The sequence below is a fragment of the Vulpes vulpes genome, chromosome X, assembly GCF_048418805.1.
Source record: "Vulpes vulpes isolate BD-2025 chromosome X, VulVul3, whole genome shotgun sequence".
NCBI lineage: Eukaryota > Metazoa > Chordata > Mammalia > Carnivora > Canidae > Vulpes > Vulpes vulpes.
The window spans coordinates 6671979-6694483 of NC_132796.1; the positions used below are offsets into that span (position 1 = coordinate 6671979).

The 22505-nt window shown below is 50.1% G+C and overlaps 1 protein-coding gene across 1 annotated transcript in view; it reads left to right on the forward strand.

Moving 5' to 3' along the window:
* Nucleotides 1-1268: 1268 nt before the first annotated feature.
* Nucleotides 1269-22505, forward strand: part of WWC3 (WWC family member 3) — a 119920-nt gene continuing 98683 nt past the window's right edge. The window contains exon 1 of the mRNA XM_026015289.2: nucleotides 1269-1567. Coding sequence (XP_025871074.2) covers nucleotides 1284-1567 — 284 coding nt within the window. The 5' untranslated portion in view covers nucleotides 1269-1283. The remainder of the gene's footprint in view (nucleotides 1568-22505) is intronic.

Genomic DNA, 22505 nt, shown 5'->3' on the forward strand with positions numbered 1-22505 from the left:
TAGTTAAGTAGCTGGGACACTTGGAGCAAGAGAGAGCCCCAAAGTTGGGACTTCAGTTTCTCCAGCTTGTGACGTGAGTGGAACATAACGTATCATCAGATTTTAGGGGTTGACACGGCTTCCTCCCCAGCAGTGGTCAACTTGAGTCTCTGCTCAAACTATCAGATCCTTTAGTCTGGAAGGTGGAAGAGCTTAAGGCAGGTCAGGGGGCCTGGCCCAGAGCGGGGACTGCGGATCAGCTCTTCTGGGGCTCTCCTGGCGGGGATGCCTAAGTGGTCACCTGTCCAGCTCTCGGTTACAGGTGTGTCGCCCCAGCTCCAGCCAAGATGACTGGCCACGGGCTCCCCCTCGGCCTCCCCTCCGGGGCTTTACCCGCCTTCGCGGGACCATCTTGGCTATTCGGGAGACCCAAGGCGCAGTCCCCCCCAGTGGGCAGAGGGGCTTTGGAAGCCTGGGGGTGGGTAACGCGAAGTGACCGCCCTCTCCCCCGGGAATTGTTCGCGTCCCCGGAGTGAGCCCCAGGCGGGCCGCGCCTGCCGCTCGGGTGGGGTGCCGTCTTCCCGGCCCCCTTCCTCTCCGCGGTGGCCCGGGGGCGGACGGACGCGGCGGCGCCCATCCTGGCCCCCGCGCGGTTTCCCGGCGAGGCCGGAGGAGGGAGGTGATGGAGTGGGAAGAGGGAGGAGCGCGCGGAGCAGGAGCGGGAGGAGGAGCTGCAGCGGCTGGGGGGCGCGGGAGCCTCCGGCCGGGAAGCGGGGAGCAGCAGCAGGAGGGGGCGGGGGCTCGGGTTGGGGAGACGGTGGCCCGGGGGCCCCGGGGGAGCCTGGAGGCGGAGCAGCGGAGGGAGACGGCGGGCCCGGCGGCGGGAGCCGGCGCCGCAGGCCGGGGGACGGGGCGGAGGGGCGGGGCCGCGGGCGGGGCGGGGCCTGCGTGCGCCCCGCCCCTCCCGACCGGGCCGCGCCGAGGAACGAAGATGGCCGGGCGCGCCGCGGGAATCGAGGGGCCGCCGGCAGCGGCGGCGGCGGCGGCTCCGGGGCTGTGACTCCACGCGTGGCGGCGATCCGAACGACCCGGACGCGCGGGCGGGCAGCGCGGGCGGCGACGCGCAGGGCCGGGCGGGCGGCGGGCGGGCGCCGGTGCGCGGGCGCCGGGCGGAGGATGCACCGGGCGCGGCGGGCGGCTCCCCGCGGCCGCCCCCGCGCCCCGGGCGCCGGGCCTTAGTGCTGGCGGAGGACGCGGCGCGCGCGGGGCGGCCGGGCGGCGGCGGCGGCGGGGCCCGAGCGGTCATGCCGTGGTTGAGCGGCGGCCGGCGGCGGCGGCGGGGAGAGCCGCGGGAGGCCCCGCGGGAGCCGCCGCCGCCCGCGCAGCCCCCTCGGGAGCAGCCGCCGTCCGCGCCCCCTGCCGCGGCCCCCGCGCCCCCCGCGCCCTCTGCGCCGCCGCCGCCGCGGGCCCGGGAGAGCGCGGAGCTGCCGCTGCCGGCCGGCTGGGAGGAGGCGCGCGACTACGACGGCCGCGTCTTCTACATCGACCACAACACGCGCCAGACGTCGTGGATAGACCCCCGCGACCGGTAAGAGCGGGGGTGCGGGCCGCGGCCGGGGTCCCGGCGCTCCATCTCTCGGGCTCTCGGAGGGGATCGAGGACTCCGGCAGGCCTCCGGGTCTGGGCGCAGATCGCGAGTCTTCGGGGGGCCCCGGGCGAGGATCTGGGCGCTCCACGCCCCCACCCAGGGGCCTTGGACGAGGTTCGAGGCGTCCGGTCTCTGGCCTCGAGCCCCCGGAGTGCGGAGCCCCGGCCGCCTCCCGGTCCCCGCTGCGGGGCCGACACAGTGACTTGGTTCCCTCACGTCACCCGCTGATCGGCGCCTGGAAGCTGGTCGCCTGGAATTTCCTCCCCCGGAGCTGACGGATGGCCCTCTTTTCCTTTTTCCGCCGCGGCCTCGCCCATCCCCGCCGGGCCTCGGCCGCCCACCGCCCCCGGCCCCCGGCCCCCGGCCCCCGGCCCCCGGCCCCGCGGTGGCCAGATGAGCTGTCACCTTGGAGCAGGAACGTGCGCTCCAGCTTCGTGGTGTGGGTTCCTTGTCTGGCGGGCTCAGCCTACTTTCCATCCAAAGACTGGTGCCAGACGGGCCACTCAGGGATTCCCAGTTCTCTTGGAATCGGGAGACTCTGCTCCCAGACTATGATGGTTGCTCTTTAGCGCCTTAAAAATTGAGTTAAAATTCTGATTGAAGTCGCCTTGTGTACTGCAGCCAGAATGCAATATGATTAGACCCATATGCTTTTGGAGTAAACGAAAAACAAGAGCTGAATTTCAGGTTTCCTTTTTGTGCAAGATGTGAACAGGGCAGTAAGTTGTCTTATTATTTATGTGAATATACCATGGAGTGAAACATGGATTCTTCTAAAAGCACTACCACATTGCATTTGATTAAGTTCATGTAATGATGCTTTTCCTTAACTTTCTGTGTGATTGCTAGTTTCAGTGGTTCTGCTCTTTTGGAGAGGTGCTTTTGTGTGTGTGTGCGTGTGTGTGTGTGTGTGTGTGTGTGTGAGTGTCTGTGCACACACGCACCGCGTAATTGGGAATTCTGTTGAAACTAAGTGTTTCTAGTGGTTACCTGATACCTTGTCCTATCTGCAGCAGCTTCTCTCTGCACTGGGCCGGGATGCTAGAAAGGAAATACTGCAGGCTTCTCAATGATTTTAAGACTCAGGACAGGCTCAGTGTGATGACATTGCTCCTGCTTCCTCCTTACCTGCACAGGAAAGGCAGTGCTGCATGGCACTGGTGTTTGAAAATAAACTTTGGAGGAGGGAAGCTGTTGCATTATTGTTTGAAGAATCTCTCTGGGTTCAGATAGGGAAAAACAAAACAGCAAAATGAGCGTGTTTCCCTAACATCCTCCCTGAACACAGCAAACTTCTGGACTCAGAAACTTAGGTAAATAAATCCTAGCACACTTTTATGGGTTAAAAAGATGCTTAGTTATTTTGAAAATCAGGTGAGATCATATAATAATTTTACCAAAGGCTAGAGCCACAGCTGTTTGATGAAGTCTTGGATGGTTCTGGAATTGGTGGAACTGCTTGTAATGTAGTGCCCTTTTATGCTGTATGTCTGCTAAAAACCCAAACAACTGGAAAATGAACCAATTAAAAATACTGTTTGGCTTAGAAAAGGCTAAGGTTCATTTTATGAGGGTAATATAAAACAGTTGTGGCTACATTGGAGTGGGGATTCAAGATGAAAAATATAAACGTGCAAATTTCCATTTTAATGGTATGACCCAGGACATAGGTGAGCAGACCCTACAGGAGTCAGCTTGTAGAGTCTTCCTTTCTCTGTGTTTCATACACATTTCCTATGTTCTTTTTTCCAGAAATCTGTTACTGAATGACATTTTCACCCTTTGCAGGCATCACTTATGTTATAGATTTTTTTAAAGTCCCGTTTCTAGTGCTAAAAGTGTCGATTGAGTGAGTAAAAGTGCATAGTTTACATTTTTTTTTTGTAAAGTAAAAACATGTGTATACTTTTATGAGACATTGTTTTTATAGTGAGTGAAAATTCAGCAGGGGATAGCTTGCACTTCAGCTCCCATAATACCTTGCCCGAAATATGTATGGAATGTTCAGCAAGCCACAAACATTTAAGTGGAGTCTACCGAAGGGTGTAAATGGGTATGGTGTAATAGCCATTCTTCTTCCTCTTTCAAAACAGAACCCTGCCGTTTTTTATGGGTGACTGATTATCCTTTAAAGTTGTAATTGATTTTTATTATATGGAAAAAAACTTTGTCAGAGCACATTTTCTCCATGTGCATCTGACAGTTAAAGTCCTTTTTGAGTTGTGTTTGATTCGCGCAGGTGGAAGACGGTGTTCAATGATTTTCTCCAAACTGCTTCCAAATAGAGAACTGACAGGATAGTAGCAAATAAATAAATAGGCTTTTAAAGAAAATGAAATTATGAAGGAATAAATGAATGTAGTAGGGTGGTGAAAATTGATGCTGACTTAAAACATTATTTCACATACAATTTAGTAAAAACTGTCATAGTGTAAGATGAGGCCCTGTAAACACAGTAACTGAGGGCCAAGGGTTGTAGATAATCTCTTCTAGAGTTTTATAGTAATTCCCTTCAATGTTGTGTGTAATAGCATTTGATATTGGCAGCTTCAGGGTGTGTGGGTGAATTAACTGTAGTTGTAATTTCTTTTTCAAGTCACAACCAAAAAGTTGAAAGCCTAAGGAAATAATCTTTACAGATGTGGCTACAGATGTATAAAAAAATCTCAATGTTTTCAAAATGGAATTTTTTGGGTTTGATTTTGAACCCTCCTTAGGCTTAAATTCACTATCTCCGCAGATCAGTATTGTCTGTATAGTTTTCATTCTTTGCTACGAATTGTATCCAAAGGCCTTGTTAAAAAATATAAAGTTAATTGATCGTTTCTATGGCTGGCAGTTTCTGTGGGTGAGTCTTGCCTGGTTCACATTGGTCACATGTATGTATTCTACATATATTCACTCAGAGTTCAGTGATCACTCTATAAGAAGATATTTGCTATTTAGGCAGAAAACATGGGAAGAACATTTTTGCCTCCTTTGAAAAAATTTAGTGCCTTCAACAGTGCCTGTGGGTTGTGTTGATGTTGTCTTATATGTGGACCGAGTGAGTGAAACTGCATGTTCTGTTCTTGGAGCTCAGTTGAGATTACAATGCCGGACTGCCAAGGCCGAGCAGCCAGTCCAGAGGATGGTGGACGTATCACATTTGAGATCAAAGCGAATGTGAATAATCCTGATGACGGTGGAAGGCCCTGATTATAGCATGACATAAACTTTTAGGGACCCATTTGTTCACGAGATGGGATTTGACCTGCTCCAATTGGAGAAATTCTGTGGTATATTAAAATTCCTTTGAACAAGCTATTTTATGGAGAAAACAATCCATGGTTTGGGAAATTGCAAGGCCGGAGCCCTGTATAACAGAGTCGGATGACATCATTGCCACCTCCTTGCGACCTTTATTTAGTATTAATTAATAGGAGGTTTACTATATTTACTACACAGAGTCTACTTCTGGATTATACAAACTTTCTGAAAAACAAGGAATGATTTCTCCGTTTTTCATTTTTTAAGATTATAGGTACTGTTTGTATGAACATGGGGGAGCGTCTTTGCTTTTAAGGCCATGAGGGGTGGGCTCCTGGAAGAATCTTTATCCATTTAGATCATCAGCAATCATTTCTTGGTCTATTCTTGGCTTAGTATCGGTCTTTTTCTTTCTTTCCTTCCTTCCTTTTTTTTTTTTTTTTTAAGAAAAGTGAATGGAAAAGTCATTTCTGAAAATAGATCCCGGATGTTTAGAAATCTCTAAGTTTCCTTTTCTCCCTTTTCACTCTGCTCTTGGAAGTGGGAATAATGTATTCCACCTTCTCTGGTAGGTTCTGCTTTAGGAACCCATGGGTCAGGTGACGTGGTAAAAGCCACCTGGCGAGCCTGGTGAGCTGCTTCTAGCCCAGGTCCTTTTGCTGATGTTGGTTGCCTTCCCAATACATTCAATACAATTAATCTGATGGAATAAAGCAGAGTTAGGGCAGCCCCGGTGGCGGCGCAGCGGTTTAGCGCCGCCTGCAGCCTGGGGTGTGATCTTGGAGACCCGGGATCAAGTCCCACGTCGGGCTCCCTGCGTGGAGCCTGCTTCTCCCTCTGCCTGTGTCTCTGCCTCTCTCTCTGTGTGTTTCTATGAATAAATAAAAAATAGAAAAATCTTAAAAAAAATAAAGCAGAGTTAAATTCTTCTGAATTCACTTGTTCCTATTTAAATCCAGTAAAGTGAAGAAATATTTACAGAGATTCTTGGCCTCCCGCGTTCTAGGAAGGCGGATGGAGACCGAGTTTTCTGGGAGATGGGAGACAGACACAGAAACGAAGACAGTGGTCACGAGGTGGTGATGGCTTCTGAAAAAAGGAGGGAGGGCTCATTTGAGCTGGGGGCAGGGGGGCGTTGTCTTTATTTTCTTCCATTGAGGGTTTCTGGTGCTTTCTGGGAGCTGGGGAGGAAAGGAAGGAATGTGAGGAAAGTGCCGGAGGCAGGAAGTGCCTGCGGGCTGTTGGAATAAATGAGGTCAATTTCCCTGACCCAGCCTCCGTGTGAGGGAGGTGTGACTGGGGCAGGAGCACGCCGAGCTGGGAACCCTCAGCTTGGGAGTTGGAAGTGCTAGTCTTGTGCAAGCTCCTCATTTCGCACTGCAGGGCCACAGCTACGGGGCGGACGGGGACGTCCTGCTGGCAGTTGGAAGCACAGGGACTTGAGCTGAGTCTTCTGGCCAGGAATCGGTGCCCTCTCTTGGATGCCACTCAGCTGCCCAAACCCCTCCCACTTTGAAACATCCTGCCCCTGAGTCATTCATTCATTCATTCATTCATTCATTCAAACTGTTGCACAGTCTCTGTGTCTCAGGTGCTCGTGCTCTCCTGTCTGCCTGGATGCTTCCACTGAAAGCCCACAGCGGCCACACAGGGTGTAGGTGGGCAGATGATGAAATAGGACAGGGAGGTTGACTTAGTAACCTCACTGTCCACAGCCAAAGAGGGCTCCAGAGCTGAGCTCGGGTCTACTACCTGGGCTTGACCCTCCCTTCACTAGGGTAACTGTGCCCCTTGTACTGTGTCATACCCACCAGTTATTTTTTTTTATCTTGAATTCATTGTTTTTTTTTTTAATTTTTATTTATTTATGATAGTCACAGAGAGAGAGAGAGAGAGAGAGGCAGAGACACAGGCAGAAGGAGAAGCAGGCTCCATGCACCGGGAGCCCGATGTGGGATTCGATCCCGGGTCTCCAGGATCGCGCCCTGGGCCAAAGGCAAGCGCCAAACCACTGCGCCACCCAGGGATCCCTTGAATTCATTGTTAATTGATATTTTGCCCCACCACCTCCTTCATGGAAGGTAGAATAATGGCTCCCCCAAAGATGTCCATGTCCTAGTCTCTAAAACTTGCTAATAAGTGACCTTCCATGGCAAATGACATTTGTCGGTAGGATTAAGTTAAGAATCTTGAGATGAGGTGATTATTTTTGGTTATCTGGGTCTACCCAGTGTACTCATGGTCCTTATAAGAGGGAAGCAGGAGGGTGGTTTTCCCATTGAAAATGGAAGCATCTGGTCGGCTTGGTGTCTTTGAGAACAATCACAGTAGCTGACATTTGTGGCGTGCTTAGGAGTACCATGCTAATAAGCTTCTTATTATCCGTCTTCTCCCTGGCTCCTTATAAGAGCGAGGAGTCCTTGTTCCTTGTAGATTTGAGCCGGGGAGCCTCACCTTAGGCGCCAGGTCATCTGATGAGTAGCCAAATATGGGGTGGTGGGCAGGGGTGGATCTCCAAGAGAAGAGACCAGTTGGAAACTCTTGGGAGGTCTTCACGGATGGCGACAGGCCCTGAGCTAGAGAGATGGAGGGCAGTAGGACATTAGAAAAGGCAGGGATGATATCAGAGAAATTGTGAAAGAAATAAGGAGTGCACGGGACTTAGTCAATACTTGAATTACGGCAGGGTGGATCTGGAGCTCTAGAAAGATGTGGTGAGGGCATCTTGCAAGGGTGCTTGTGGAGTGGAGGAATCTCCAGTGTTTTCTATCTGGCGGGATCTCTTTTTTTTCTTTTTATTTCTTTTTATTTATTTATTTTATTTCTTTAAAGCTCAAGGGTCTAAGGAAGAGAGGGGGGGAGAGGAAGGGAGCAGGTTAGGGCAGCCCCTGGGCAACAAGCCCAGCACTTGGGCAGGTGGGCCAGGGCGCCAGGCGGGAGAGCCTCTGAGCGGCCTTACGTGCCAGCCTCGGCGCCACCAGGAGCTAGAGCACTGCCAAGCTGCCTATGGCCTTTCCAGGCCATGTGGAACTCAGGACAGCAGAGAGCCACTGTGTGAGATGAACTCCTTCTGCCCCTTGGAGCCCTGTCCCATGGGAAGGTGCCCGAAGGTGTCTGTCTCCCGCATGGGGGAGGCCTCTGAGCCGGTGGATCACCCTGGATTCACCCTGAAAGTTATCCTCACTTAAAAATTTTGAAAAAAGATTTCCATACCATCAAATGTACTATTTTAAAGTGCACAGTGTAGTGGTTTTTAGTAAATTTGCGGGATCGTGCCCCCATCACAACTGTCTGATTCCAGGACATTTCCCTCACCCCAGAAAGACACCCCATACCCACTAGCAATCTCTCCCCGCCTCCCTGAGCCCCTGGCAGCTGCTCATCTGCTTTCCGTGTCTGTAGATCTGTGTGTTCTGGACATTTCATCTAAGTGGAGTCATGCACTCAGTGGCCCCCCGCCTCAGGCTTATTTTGCTCAGTGCGATCTCCCCGCGGTTCGTGCGCGTTGCCGCGTGGATCGGCCCTTCGTGCCTTTTCACTGCGAAGCGCTGCTCCGCTGAGCGACTGGGGCCCAGGTTGTTCGCTGCCCCGAAGTGCCCGCCTTGTCCAGGGGTTCCCCTGCAGAATACCGGAGCTAGCCGGGGCCTGGAGGCCCCAGTGGCGACTCCAGCCGTCGTGCTGGGGGGAGGAGGGGAGGCCCGCCTGCGCGCGTCCCCAGCGGCAGGGGCGGGAACACGACCCGTGTGTTGCGGGCGCCGCGAGGTCCGGGGCCGCCCGATCGGCGGTGGCGGCGGTGGCTTGCTCTGGCTCCTGGGCCCCGGCCAGCCTCCCCCGCGCTGTGCCTGGCGGCAGCGGGCGCCCTCCAAGTCCTGGCTCCTGCTCGCGGTGCCCAGGGAGCCCCGTGCTGGAGGCCGCGGATCCTGGCCGCTGCCCGGAGCCCCGGCGGCTTCCCGTTTCCAGCGGCGCTGGCGCAGTGCGGAGTGTTCCCACGTGGGCTGCGGTGGCATTTGCAGGTCGGTCTCTGCGCTCGGCCTCTGCGCTCGGCCTTCCGGTGTCCTAACGGACCTGCTCATCCCCGCCCTTGTCACAATGTTTTCTTGCCCTTTTTCCCGGTGTCTGTTAATCCAGGGACGTGTCCGTTAGCCCGGGACGGTCCGGCGAGCTCGGATGAAGGCTGCGGGGGCTTGGGACGTGGGTTCGCGGCGTCCTGGCTCAGGACGGCTGGCATCGGCTGCCGGGGCCCCGGGCCCCCAGGTGCCAGGTGGGGTCCGGCGCTCGAGGCCGGTGCGGGGACAGCCGGGCGCAGCGGCACACGTGCGGCCCCTGCCCCCCTTCTCCCTCCCTCCCCGGGATCGCCCGTGTGCACCCTGGCCTGCTGCTCAGGGAACACGCAAGTTTTTAAAGAGGGGCCGATGCTGCCCTGACGGGGGGCCCTTCCGAAGCCCGTGGGACTTGCTGGTGAGGTCTCACGCACTTCATATGACCTATCAACGGACGGATGCAGCCAAAGCCACGGGGAACTCCGTAAAAATGCCTTGTTTGGGATCAGGGCGCCTCCCAGTCCTCACTTGGCGCCTCGCTCCCGGCACAGCTGTGCGTGGAACCGACTGGCCGCCCTTCCAAGTGCTCGGGCCCACAGGGACCTGGGCTGTTTTTTCTATTACACGGGGACCCCACTGAAGCATTCTTGCCCTGTGAGAATGAAACAGTGCACAAATATGCAGAACACATGGAAATCCCCACCCGCCCCTTCTCAGAGGGAACCTCCCGGAACAGCCTGCCGTGTGTCCTTCTAGTCCCTTCTCTACACTCTACCCAAATACATGTACATAGGGCTGGACATTTGTCTCGGGATTTTACATAATTGGGATCATACTGTCACCTTTTTTCCCCTGTGACTTCACACTTTCATTTAATAATAGGTCTGCGTGCTCTTTCCACTACTGGAATACACAGATCCACCATCATCCTTTTAACATCTTTTTTATGGAGGGAACTTTCACATAACAAAGTCACCATTTTAAGTGAGCAGTTCCGTGGCATTTAGCGCAGTTGCGGTGTCGTGCAGCCACCCCCTCTGTCCAGTTCTAAAACCTTTCCTTCACCCCAGAAGGCAACCCCGTCCGGTAAAGCGGCCCCTCCCCACTTCCCCCTCCCCACGGCCCCCTGCACCCCCCAGGCTGCTTTCCCTCTCTCCGGCTTTGCCACTTCTGGATGATTCCATCTAAATGGAATCGTGTGATATGTGGCTTTTTATGTGGAGCTTCTTTTATCTAGCTTCAAAAACATTTGAGGTTCACCCCCATCATAGGAACCTGGTTTTTTGCTTCTGCTTTTGTTTAAACACAGGGACATGCCCTCCCGTGATCCTGAGGGCGGCTGTGTGGCCTGCGCCCATGGGAACAGCCAGCACACTTGAAAAAAAACCAATTGACCATCAAAGACAGTTTCGCTTTTCGTTTGTTCCTTACTTTAGCCTTTGATTCATTATGTTGAGAAAGAGAGAAGTATAAAATCTCTCACATGTCTTTTTACCATTGGGGACAGGGAGCCAAAAAATTAAATACATAGTAAGACTTTTCAGTAATCTAGATGCTGGGACGCCTGGGCGGCTCAGCGGTTGAGTGTCTGCCTTTGGCTCAGGTCGTGATCCCGGAGTCCGGGGTTCGAGTCCCGCATCGGGCTCCCTGTAGGGAGCCTGCATCGCCCCCCTGCCTGTGTCTCTGCCTCTCTCTGTATCTCTCATGAATAAATAAATAAAGTCTTAAAAAAATAATCAAGATGCCTCTGTGCGAGGTACCATGGAAAATAACAAATGAACATCATTGAGGACTGGCCCTTTCCCTCAAGGAGTCGAAGATACAGCTGGGGAAGCAGAGAGACCCTCTGGAGTAATAAGCCAGAGTGGAAGCGGTCACCAGCGTACTGCCAGGGCCGGGGCCGCCCTCAGGTGCGAGGATGCCCAGGCTCTGGGTTAGCTCCTACCGCCCGTGCCCTGCTGCCATGCAAGTCCCGGAATTTCCTCGGGCCTGGATTTCCTTACGTGTGCAAGGAGGATGATAATACTTGTTGTTAGTCAATGAACTGATGTTTAAGTGTAAATTGTTTCCCAGACGTCATGGCAGGCCCCGGGAGATCCTAGGACAGGGGTTGGTCATCAGTAGCCTACAGACTGAACCCGGCCCACCACCTGTTTTTATACAGCCTGCAGGTGAAGAATGAGTTTTCCACTTTTAAATGGTTGAGAAAGAGTAATAAGAAGAGTGGTATTTTGTGAAATTTATGTGAAATTCAAATTTTAGTGTCCACGAATAAAGTTTTGTTGGAGCTTAGTCATGCATGCTGTAGCTGTTTTGGAGCTGTAACTAACTACAAGGACAGAGTTAAATTGCTGGACAGAGACCAGATGGCCCACAGAGCTGAAAATAATACTGTGTGGCACTTTACAGAAAATGTTTGCTGACCCCTGATCTTAGAATACAGGGTTAATTAAGGTAACCATTGGTCAGTGGGCTTGTACGGAGTGGGGCACAGGATGAGACCTGCAGACCCTGGTGGGAAGTCTAACCAACCAAAGGAAAGGAGCTCGGAATCATGAAAGCCAGTGGGGGCCTTTTAGTCAATGAACCCCTCTGTAGAAACTTCTTTTTTATTTCCAAAGATTCTATTTATTTATTCATGAGAGACACAGAGAGAGAGACAGAGACATAGGCAGAGGGAGAAGCAGGCTCCAGAGATAGAGAAAGTTAGATGAGAGCATTTAAATAATATGCAAATCAAGATTAAGAAGCCTGGAAAATAACCATATTTGGAAAGATTTTCATTAGGGGCATCTATGTGGCTCAGTTGGTTAAGCATCTGGCTCTTGGTTTCGGCTCAGGGCCATGAGATTGAGCCCCGTGGGGGGGTGGGGGGAGCCTGCTTAAAGTTCTCTCTTCCTCTCTTCCCGCTCCCCCCCCCACGTGCGTGTGTGCACACTCTCTCTCTCTCTCTCAAAAAAAAAAAAAGGATTTTTCATTAGAAACACACATTTAATTCTGGGGATCTAGTGTACAGCATTATCATTATAGTTAACAGTGCTGTATCCTCAAATCGCTAAGAGAGTAGATCTTAGTGGTAGTTATGTAATGTGATGGAGGTGTTAGCTAATGCCATGGTGATAATCGTATTGCAACAGAGAAATATCAAATCATATCGTTCACTTTAAACTTAAACAATGTTGTATGTCAGTTATATCTCAATAAAGCTGGAAAAAATAGAGTTAAAAAGCTAAGATTTAAAGGTACAAAAAGCTTTAGTTCTTGGGAGAATTTGAGTAAGGGATTCATTCTTTTGTGCTCCTGGGTAAATGGATCCCCCCCACCTGTACTTTAGGAACTTCAGTGGGTTTTAAAGGCCCATGAAGAGAACTGTGTGTGCGCACACATGTGCTACTTGAAACATGCAGATGCAAAGAAGAAATGCAGCCATTCTCTACCCCTCCACGCCCCCCTCTCGCAGATCAGAAAAGAACCCCTGGGACCAGTGTCATTAGCCTGTTCCTCTTGAGAGCAGACTGAGTGGCAGCCCAACCTCAAACCACCATGTGATTCCAGGCAGCACAACACACAGAAGGAAATGAATGTGAGATTCTGTTTGTAGAGCATTCTCGACATAATAACATTACAGAGATGGAGAACAGATTAGTGGTTGCCAAGGGTTAGGGATGGAGGCGGGGGGACACGTGGCTCTAGAAGTGGCTCGAGGGAGGCTCGGAGTGGCGAGATATTTCTCTGTCGTGATTGTGGTTATGGAAGCTACACATGTGGTAAAATGGCACGGAGCTGGTACGTATACACCCAGCCACTGACACACGCAGAGGCACGCCTGCGAACTCAGGATGAGCTGTGCGGCGATTGCAGTGGTGTCACGTCCGTGCTCTGGCATGGTGCCAGGGCTGGGCAGGATGGGACCCCAGGGGGGACTGAGTGAAAGAAACCCCCCATACATGTCTTTGCAACTTTCTGTGAATCCATGATTATTTCAATTTTTTTTTAAAAAGATCAGAGAATGAAGGGACCAAGCAGTTAGTCATATATATATATTTTAAAATCTAAACCATCTCCTTTCCTTTAACTTATTTAGATTTTCTCTGCTTATTCACAGTATAGAGCACGTAGTGGGTCCTCAGTAAATGTTGAATGCACTTATGCACATAGACATGGGTTTTACTTATTTGTGTATTTCAGTGTTTTACTTAGTTTTTCTCATATATTCTAGGGTTCTCAAGAGTACCTGTCAGCTGTCAGAGCCCCCATTTTGTTAGAGTGGCCACCCTTGTCTTGACCTAGGGGATGTGTCCCTCTCTGTAGCTCCTGGTGAAGTCCTGCTTGCTCAGAGCCAGTGGGTCTCAACTAGGTGTGATTTTGTCATCCCCCCCATTTGGAATGTCTGGAGCCGTTTTTGACTTTCACAACTGGGGGCGGGGATGGGGTACCACTGACATTTAGGAGGTAGAGGCCTGCAGTTGGCTGGGGCAGGAGCACACGGCCCCAAGCCATGTGAGCCACGTGCACAGGGGGAGGTGTGAGACGGGCATAGTTGAGGACCAGGCTCTTTGTTCCGATAGACCTATATGAAAGTAACTCCTCCTCCTGCTGCTGGACGTCCTGTCTCCACCCCACTTTGGAACCGGGCAGTTACATTTGCCACAAAACCTAGGAGGGAGCTGGCTGAGAAGCTGCGGGTGGCAGTGGGGAGAGGCTGCATCCTTGGTACGGTGGTTGGTGGCTGATTTAAGGTTCTAGAGCTACCTGCTTGCAGCACCTTTCCTTACATGAAATGTGAACTGGCAACGTCCACCTAGCCTTCAAAGCTGGTGGAACTAGGGTTTCTATTATTAGCAACCAGCACAGGTGTCATCACCCCACAGGTGTGGAGCCTGCTTAAGATTTTCTCTCTCCCTCTGACCCCCACTCTGTCTAAAAAAAAGCAAAAACAAAAAACCCCACAACTTTAAAAAATGTTTTTGCACTCCCCAGGACGTCCTATGTTAGCATCGTCCAGGAGTTTTGCCCACTGTCAGGGGAGAATATAACCTTGAACAACCCGGTAACCGTTACTAGGTTAAAAGATAGATGGTTTTCATGAAGGCAACCTACTACCTCTTTCATTCAGAGGACTTTAGCTTCTGGGACGATTTATTAGCACTGCGGTTTGTTTTAGACTAGTTGATGTGATACCTGATTATGTGGCAGTGTTTGGAGTAAAATGAAGTTGTGGCTAAAGGACCAATTAACAATTGAGCCTTCACATATCAGCATTTTTACCTTTCACACATTTTTGGAAGAACCTCTTAAAATTATAGTACATGCTTTTGTTACTTAGATATATTAAAGTGTGACATTTTCTTGACAGTTAGGGTTTGGATGGGTGAACAGGGGCGTTGGTATGTCCCGGGATGTACCGCTAACCATAGGGACCACCCAAGTGTGGTTAGCCCCAATTTTGGACTTAGAAAGTCTTGAGTCTGACTCTTGGTTCTGCCATTTGATGTGTGCCCTAAGGCAGTATTTGGGCTCTCTGAGCCTCAGTTTCCTCTTCCATAAAGTGGGGGCACTCAGATCAACGTCTAGTGCATAATAGACACATTTTGATTGTTTTTGTGATCATATTAAATAGTTATTCAGCATTGTGAGTCTTTAGTTCTTTAGTGTCTTTTTTCTTTTGCCCATCAGACTTTGCTCCCGCCGTCATATCACTTTCCTTGTAGCCCTGTGACCCTGGAGGCCCACCAGTGTAAAGACAAGCACTCAGATTTCATGAGAACTATTTTTCTCTCTGCTTGAAGGTGTTCTTTGCATGTTTTTGGTTTTGTGGCTGGTTAAGTTGCTGGTAATGAAATGTTACTAAAGAGTTAACAGATTAAAAAAAAAGAGTTAACAGATTAGCTTAAAGCCATCACACTTCTTTGGTAAAGGACTAAATAAGAAGAAATATTTTAGGCTTTATGGGGCACGGGGTCTCTGTTGCAACCACTCAGCTCTGCTGTTGTAGCTCAAGAGCAGCCAGAGACAATCCCTAAATGTGGATGGGCCTGGCCGTGCTTCAATAAAGCTTTATTTATAAAGATAAGAAGCAGGCTGGATTTGGCCTACGGGCTCTACTTTGCCAATCCGAGAATGATGTCATGCTTGTTTGTGTACCATGTTAACACATCCAAAGCTTTCACATGTTTAACTTTCATTATTGTTATGTTAGCTTAGATACAAATCAGAAAATACCTCAAATATGTACAGAATTATTGATTTCCAGGTTTTGGTATCCTCTTGTTCTGGAACTTTGTATTTGTAGCACTCATTGATGTTGGAGACTCTGAAACATTTCACATCATATGATTAGACCTCGCTCCATAGTTAATGTCGGATACTTAGTATTGGACCGGTATTAAGAATAGGAGAAGTTGGTTCAAGGTCAGGATGTCTCAGCAACCTTGTGCAATATCTATAAGACAGTTTTCATATACGTATTAATAGCTTTTGGCTCTACATTTAACAGATGAACTTACTTTTGGGATGAAATTAAGTTTACCCAAATCACTGTGCTGTTTGGGCCTTGGAAGGGGACTCTCAGAGCACATGTCCATGTCCATACCAGCACCTCCGGAAAGTCCTCCCTCTTGTGGGGCTCACATGCCAGTGGGGGGAGCTGGGAAAGTGGGTAAAACGGGGCTCCAGGGAGGCAGTGCTAAACCATGATCAGTCACTTTAGCAGTTACCTTAGGTATTTTCCTAGCAGCATGTGGCCAGAGCAGTAAAAGGTATTTTCCAACCTTAGATTCACCAATTCCACTAAAACAAAGGCTGTCGGCTGGGGGTGGTTTTGCCCTCCAGAGGACACGTGGCAGTGTCCGGAGACAGTTTTGACTGTCCCAGCTGGCGGGCACGGCTTGGGACTGGCATGTAGCAGGTGGAGGCCGGGGATGCCGCTCACATCCCACAGCACGTGGAGCCACCCCACAGCGGAGGGTGACCTGGCCCGTTCACGTCAGCAGCACTGGGGCCGAGGGCCTGCCCTGGGGAATGCAGATAAACCCTTCTCAGACACCCTGGCTCCTGTGGGGCTCACACTGCAGTGGTGGCAGGTGGCGATGGCCGACCCCATCGGTACTCACTCGGGAGAGCCCTCCGGCAGGGGCAGGTGGCTGGGGGTGGGGTGGGGGGAGGCCTCGCTGGTACAGGGGCCCTTGCGTGATGCTTGCAGGTGCTGAGGAGGAAGCCTGGCAGTGTCTGGGGGCTGAAGCTTTTGGGGAGAAGGAGTGCAGGTGCCAAGGCACCAGTGATGGGGGGAGTGGTTGGGGCCAGGTGGCTCCTGAAGGGCCTCGTGTGCCATTGCGGGGACTCTGCCTGTGACTCCCAGCAGGTCAGGGAGCCTTCTGTTGGGGGGCTTACCATCCAGTTGGGGTCTCTCTGCCTACTGTGGGGGTACTGAGAGGGAGGGATCTGAAGCAAGAAGACTGACAGGTAGCAGTGGGGGTGCTCCCAGACCTAGGCATGGTTTCTTAAGGATCCGGACCCTGGGTTGCACTTGCCTGTCTGCTGGACTCCGCTCCTGAGGCCCTCCCTCAGAGCCCTTGCAGGCTTGGAGAAGCAGGGTTTGGCCAGAATTGAGAGTGTAGCCGTCACATTTGGATCGGCACAGAGGAGCTGAGCCTTTTGCCTGTGCTGTTCCAGGAGCTTTGCTCCTGGTGGCTACGAGGAATTCCGTGGAACCGGAAATGCACAGGGGATGTATTTCGTTCTTGTTATTTTAGCGGTTGAGCTGTATGTGGGCTTAAAGAGTATGTCTTAAGAGAAGACTTATATATGCTTTTAGAATGCCCCTATCATGTTACAGATACTTGTGTTTAGAATCTGATGTTTTATTATTACTTAAAAAAAAAAAGTGGCGGGTAGTTGCTTTCTAATGGTTGGATGATTTGGGATCTAAAATGATAAGGCAGGGGCAGCCCGGGTGGCTCACCGGTTTAGTGCCGCCTTCAGTCCAGGGCGTGATCCTGGAGACCCGGGATCGAGTCCCACATCAGGCTCCCTGCATGGAGCCTGCTTCTCCCTCTGCCTGTGTCTCTGCCCCTCTCTCTCTCTCTCTCTCTCTCTCTCTCTCTCTCTCTCTCTCTCCTCTCTGTGTGTCTCTCATGAATAAATAAAATAAAATCTTTTAAAAAAATAAAAAATAAATAAAAAAAATAAAATGATAAGGCACAAGCCTTATCACAGCTCTGCAGAGTATTTTTCCCCACTGCTTTTCTTTAGAAGCACTATGGTGCCATTTGTTTGCCGTATGGAAGCTACTTCAGAAGGCATCTCACGTAGATCATTCTGTGATCGATCGGCCTAGGTTAACCCAAGATTGTCATCTCCTTAATCTCAGTATTAAGAGCCGAGACACCAGAAACCAAACCCTTCCTCCTCCGGTATCATAAACCTCCCAAATGTCACCATGCAGATGGCATATTGACAAAAATGTCGAGGATTACCAAGAATAGCTTCTTGCATTCACATGTGTATCTCGGGGAGAAGGACAGAGTAGCATTTCCATTTAAAGTGCCACCGCAGTGGCCAGAACCAATCATTCCTCTTTGAGCAACTCTCAACACTCAGCTCTGTCTTGGAGCTTTTGACATGCTTACTTCCAGCTTTTAACTATGAACTTATGCACTTATTGTGCCTTTAAAATTATGAATATTTTTCTTATGCCATATATCACCCAGCTCCTTTAAAAATATGGATCACTCTAGTGTTTGATATAAACACATAACTGATAAAACCACGTTTTCCCTGAGTCATCGTCAGCATCTCATCTGAAATCTAGTGCCAACTCAGTATTTTGGGATCCAAAGTCTGAGTTTCCTTCAGATGGGCTGATTTTTATCTGGTGTAAAGGGGAGAAGCCTATTGCTTTCTTGCCATCTGTTTTGGGGTGCTTGGTAGCCACTTTTTCATTAGTTGGAGTGGCTGTCATCCCTTTTTTGCACCAGTGAAAATAAAACCCTGTCATGCTACTTTGGGGATGAAGGTTGCTTTTGTCATTTTCAGGGCTATAAAACCATGTGGATTAATCCCAGCCAGGTGGTGGGGAAAGGAGCAAGAGCTAAGCTGGTTCTTCTACCTTCCTGAGCTGTGAGATTAGTTTCTGGAACACTCTCCAAGCTCATGGTAGTTCAAAGACAACTTGGTTTGAACCTAGCACTGGAGCTAGACAGTGTCCTGGTGAGCTCTTCATTGATGGTGCCTCTGAGTCTTTTCTCTTTTTCCTGTGGTCTTTTATTTATTTATTTTAAGATTTTACTTATTTATTTGAGAGAGAGAGAGAGTGTGTGTGTGTGAATGGGAGGAGGAGCAGAGAGAGAGAGGAACAAGCAGATTCTGCACTGAGCGTGGAGCCCAACTCGGGGCTTGATCCCAGGACCTTGAGATCACAACCTGAGCCAAAATCAAGAGTTGGATGCTTAACCGACTGTGCCACCCAGGTGCCCCTCCCGTGGTCTTTTTTATGTTTCACTGGTATTTGGTTACTTTACCTCTCCACCCAGAGTTAAAGAAGGTGCTTTGGCATATTCCAAACTATGAAAATAAATGAAAATGAAAAATTTTCCATGAAGCTGACCAATGACATAATGGTACCACAGGCATATGAGTTACTGGAATTGGTTTTGTGAAGCAGTTGGCTGGTCATGTTTCCATGTTTGCAAAGCTGGGAGGTGTAAGAAGTGGTTGGGTTTTGTTTTTTTTCTAATCAAAAAGGTAGCCCTGCAGTGAAGTTGATACATTCTTGTATTAATTAATGGGTTTCAAAGAAACTGAAGGGAAGTTCTTTTTTTCCTCCTGTGCAAGTAAAGGTGAAACAGGAGTGTGACCTTCAGGCCATCGTTCTTTTGATAGTTAGGTATTACACTTACTAGATAGATAGGATCAAAGTTAGAACTTTCCAGAAGCACGAAAATAAAGTGCTGGAGAAAGTGTCAGTTGCAGTGCAGTTTGCTTATAAAGGAGCAAACGAATACAACGTGCAGTGGTCCGTCGTGGTAACTCCCTCCACGCTAGTGGAACTGTGTAATAGGACAATGTCTCACCATCTCCGATCGGTATTAATACAACGAGATTTCTGAAATACGGTGCGTAGAAGTGGAGCGGCATAGGCTTGAAGCCACGGGCTTATTTCTGTTCGAGGCGGCTCTTGCTCCACAGCCTCCTGCAGGGAGCTCAGACTGCGTGTTGCCATAGACAGTCAAGTGGCCAGGTCCTTCCTGCCCGACGCCGTCTCCAGCCACGGATGGTTAGCCAGCTTGGAGTGAGAGCAGTGTGTCTATGGTTGGGCTGGCCTGGGCCACAGCGTCAGTGTCACCTACCCCCTTTGGTCCTGGTTGGTTCCCATGAGAGCCTGCTAACATTAGCCCTTATTTCACGTTTGTCATGAGCATGCCGTGGTCGGTGCTCCTTGAGGACGCCTCCACCGTGCATTCATCTGTGTGGCTACACTGCGGGTCCTTCCACATGCTGGGGGCAGGACTTCAAATCCACACTGTCCTGGTTATGTTGCTCTCAAGTGCCTCATAACAGATTTCATCACCGCTTTCTATTTCTGAGTGATACATATCTATATTTTTAAAAACTCACTGATTGGGACGCCTGGGTGGCTCAGTGGTTGAGCGTCTGCCTTTAGCTCAGGGTGTGATCCCGGGGTTCTTGGATCGAGCCCTGGATCGGGCTCCCTGAGGAGCCTGCTTCTCCCTCTGCCTGTGTCTCTGCCTCTCTCTTTGTGTGTCTCTCATGAACAAATAAATAAAATCTTAAAAAAAAACAACTCATTGATTTTTTTTTTTTTTTTCAGAGGCAGGGAGGGACAGCGTGTCGTACTCTTTACCCGTGATGAGTGTGGCATCGGGTAAAACCTTGGGGTCTTAGCCACAGAAAGGCTTTCATTTCTCTTAAGTTGCACATAGACATATACAGTATCCTGACCTGGTCCTTTCCAATCCTAGATACCAGATTAACTCAGGGAGCTGTGTGTTTGTGTATATTTGTGTTTACACACATACACACGCGCACACACACACGCACACACGTGCGTGCGTGCAGCCCCACCTCAGGAGATCCCGAGCGGCGGGGCCCAGGACGCCCTGTCGTCCATCTCCGTCCTGTTGGGAAAGACTGGGGTGAAATTCACAGAACATGAAATTAGCCACTGGCCATTTTCAATGGGTAAGTCCGGGCAGTTAGTACTTTCACGGCGTTGTGCAACCACGATCTCTATCTAGCTCCAAGGTATCTTCACCACCGGAAAGCAAACCTTGTCCCCGTTAAGCAGTCACTCCTCATTCCTTCCTCCTTTCAGGCCCCGGCTGCTTATCTGCGTCTGTTGTTTGCCAGTCCTGGCCATAGCAGAGAAATGGGGTCATGGAATATGTGGTCTTTTGTGTCTAGCGTGATGCTTTCAGGGTTCATCCGTGTTGTAGCACGTGTGGGGGCTTCATTCTTACGGACGCATACCATTTCACTGCGTGGAGGGAGCCCCTCGTGTTTATCCTGTCACTGGTTGCTGGACACTGGGGTTGGTTCCACCTCTTGGCCGTGCTGACCGGTGCTGCTGTGAGCACGCACTGCAGGTCTCTGAATACCTGCTTTCAGTAGCGTCGGGTGTGTAGCCGGGCTTGGGTTTGCTGGGCCGTCTGGTGATTCTGTGTTTAACTTTCTGAGGAGCCGCCTCACCATTTTCTATTCCCACCAGTAGCGTAGGAGGGTTCCGGTTCCTCCACATCCACTTCAGTTCTCGTTGTTTTCTGTTTATTTTGTGAGCTTGTTTGCTTGCTTTTTTTAAAAAAAATGGCCATCCTAGTAGGGATGCAGTGGTATCTGTTGTGGTTTTGATGGGCATTTACCTGATGACTAATGATAGCATCTTTTCATGTGCTTGTTGGGCATTTGTATACCTTGGAGAAATATCTGTTTAAGCCTCTTGCTCATTTTGACGTTGGGTTTTTGCCTTTTGGTTGTTAAATGTGACGATTTGTTCCTACATTCTGAATACTGGACTCTCATCAGACATGATGATTTGCAACTGGTGTCCATTTTTGAAACGTTCTTCCGGTGGGTTCCAAGAACCACAGATCTGGACCACTGATTCTTGAGGTATCCTACAAGATACCTAGAAAGCTTTCTAAAAACAAATAACACCCCTCCAAAATGCAACCGCCCACCTTTAAGCCACCCTGGGGTTCTGGTAAGCTCCCTCCTTCCCCAAAACACAAATAACTACATGCAAAGCAATAGTTAGAGGTGACTAATGACCTAACTGAATGGACAGGTGTCATTAAAACAGAGACTCCAGCATTTCCATAGAGAATCAGCCAGCATCAGCTCCCTACTGCCCTTTCTCCAGAATATTCTGTGTAGGGCACTTATTAAATGTGCAGTAGGCTGCCCTTCATCATGCTCACGTGCATTCCAGGATGTCCTGGCTCTTCTGAAGCGCCAGCACCAGGACTTGCCATGTTTGGCCTCTCAGGAGGTAACATTTCGTCTGCCTGTTTCTTCTGTGCCCCGGGGGAAGGGCACCTCGGCGTTTGCACATAGGCTGTTGAGCTGGGCACTTAGTATTTCTTTTCACTTTCTTCTGATGGAGAGAGCACTGTTGGTATTTGCTTGAAACATCATTTTAATCATGTTAATGTGGAATATTGAGGTTTTCCACTCTAAAAGAATATATTATCATCCTGTTTTCTACCATCCTGTTTCCTCTACCTTGTGTACCCTTAATTCCAAAGGATGGCTGGAGGCTTGGCTCAAAACCGAGAAGGTGGGATGGTTGTGGGACAGTTGATGGAACTTTCTAGTGAAAGAAGGTCTCATCTCACAGGGCATGGGGGTGGAGAGGGTGGGATCCCCAGGGCTCTTGGCTTCATAGGGATCTCTTAGGAGAAAATACCTTTTGCTGATCTGGCCTCCCTGGTGGGGAGTACCCTTTATCACCCTGGTGGGTCCCTCCTCATTCCTGGGTTCATAGGAGCTGAGAGCCTGCCATGTTCTGCGGGCGTGGTTCTTACTTCCCGTACCTTCTGCTCCCAGTGCCACCTGCCTTGCTCTTCCCATGGCTCCAGCTGGTCTCAAATGACTTACTTCCGTGCAAACTTTGGGAACTACATGGGAACTCCGAAGAAGACGATTTCAATGGGTGGGAGAGGAAAAGAAAAAGATGCCTTAGGCGGATTCAGTGCCACAGAGCAGCATGTGTTTTATTAAATTCCAAGTTAGGGCACGAGGTAGTTTTGCTGGGTTGTTTTTATAGATTCCTTATGTGCTCCATCATGTCCAACCTCAGAGGAAGAAGGCAACGAAATCTGTTTTGAATAATTGCCTGATCAGCCATACATCTCCTGCTTATTAGCACGTGCTCTCTGCACCAGTTTTAAAAATCCATGACTATTTTAGAACTACTGTCTCCCCTGTGCAAAAGGAGAAGCTGACGCTGGGGTCAGCATTGCATTTTACTGCTTACGCCGTGCAGAGTCCTGTTGGGAAACGTAGGTGGCCCACGCGTTTGGTTGGCACTTTCTTTTCTGTCCTTTGTGCCAGACTGTGTGCTGTCCGGGGCC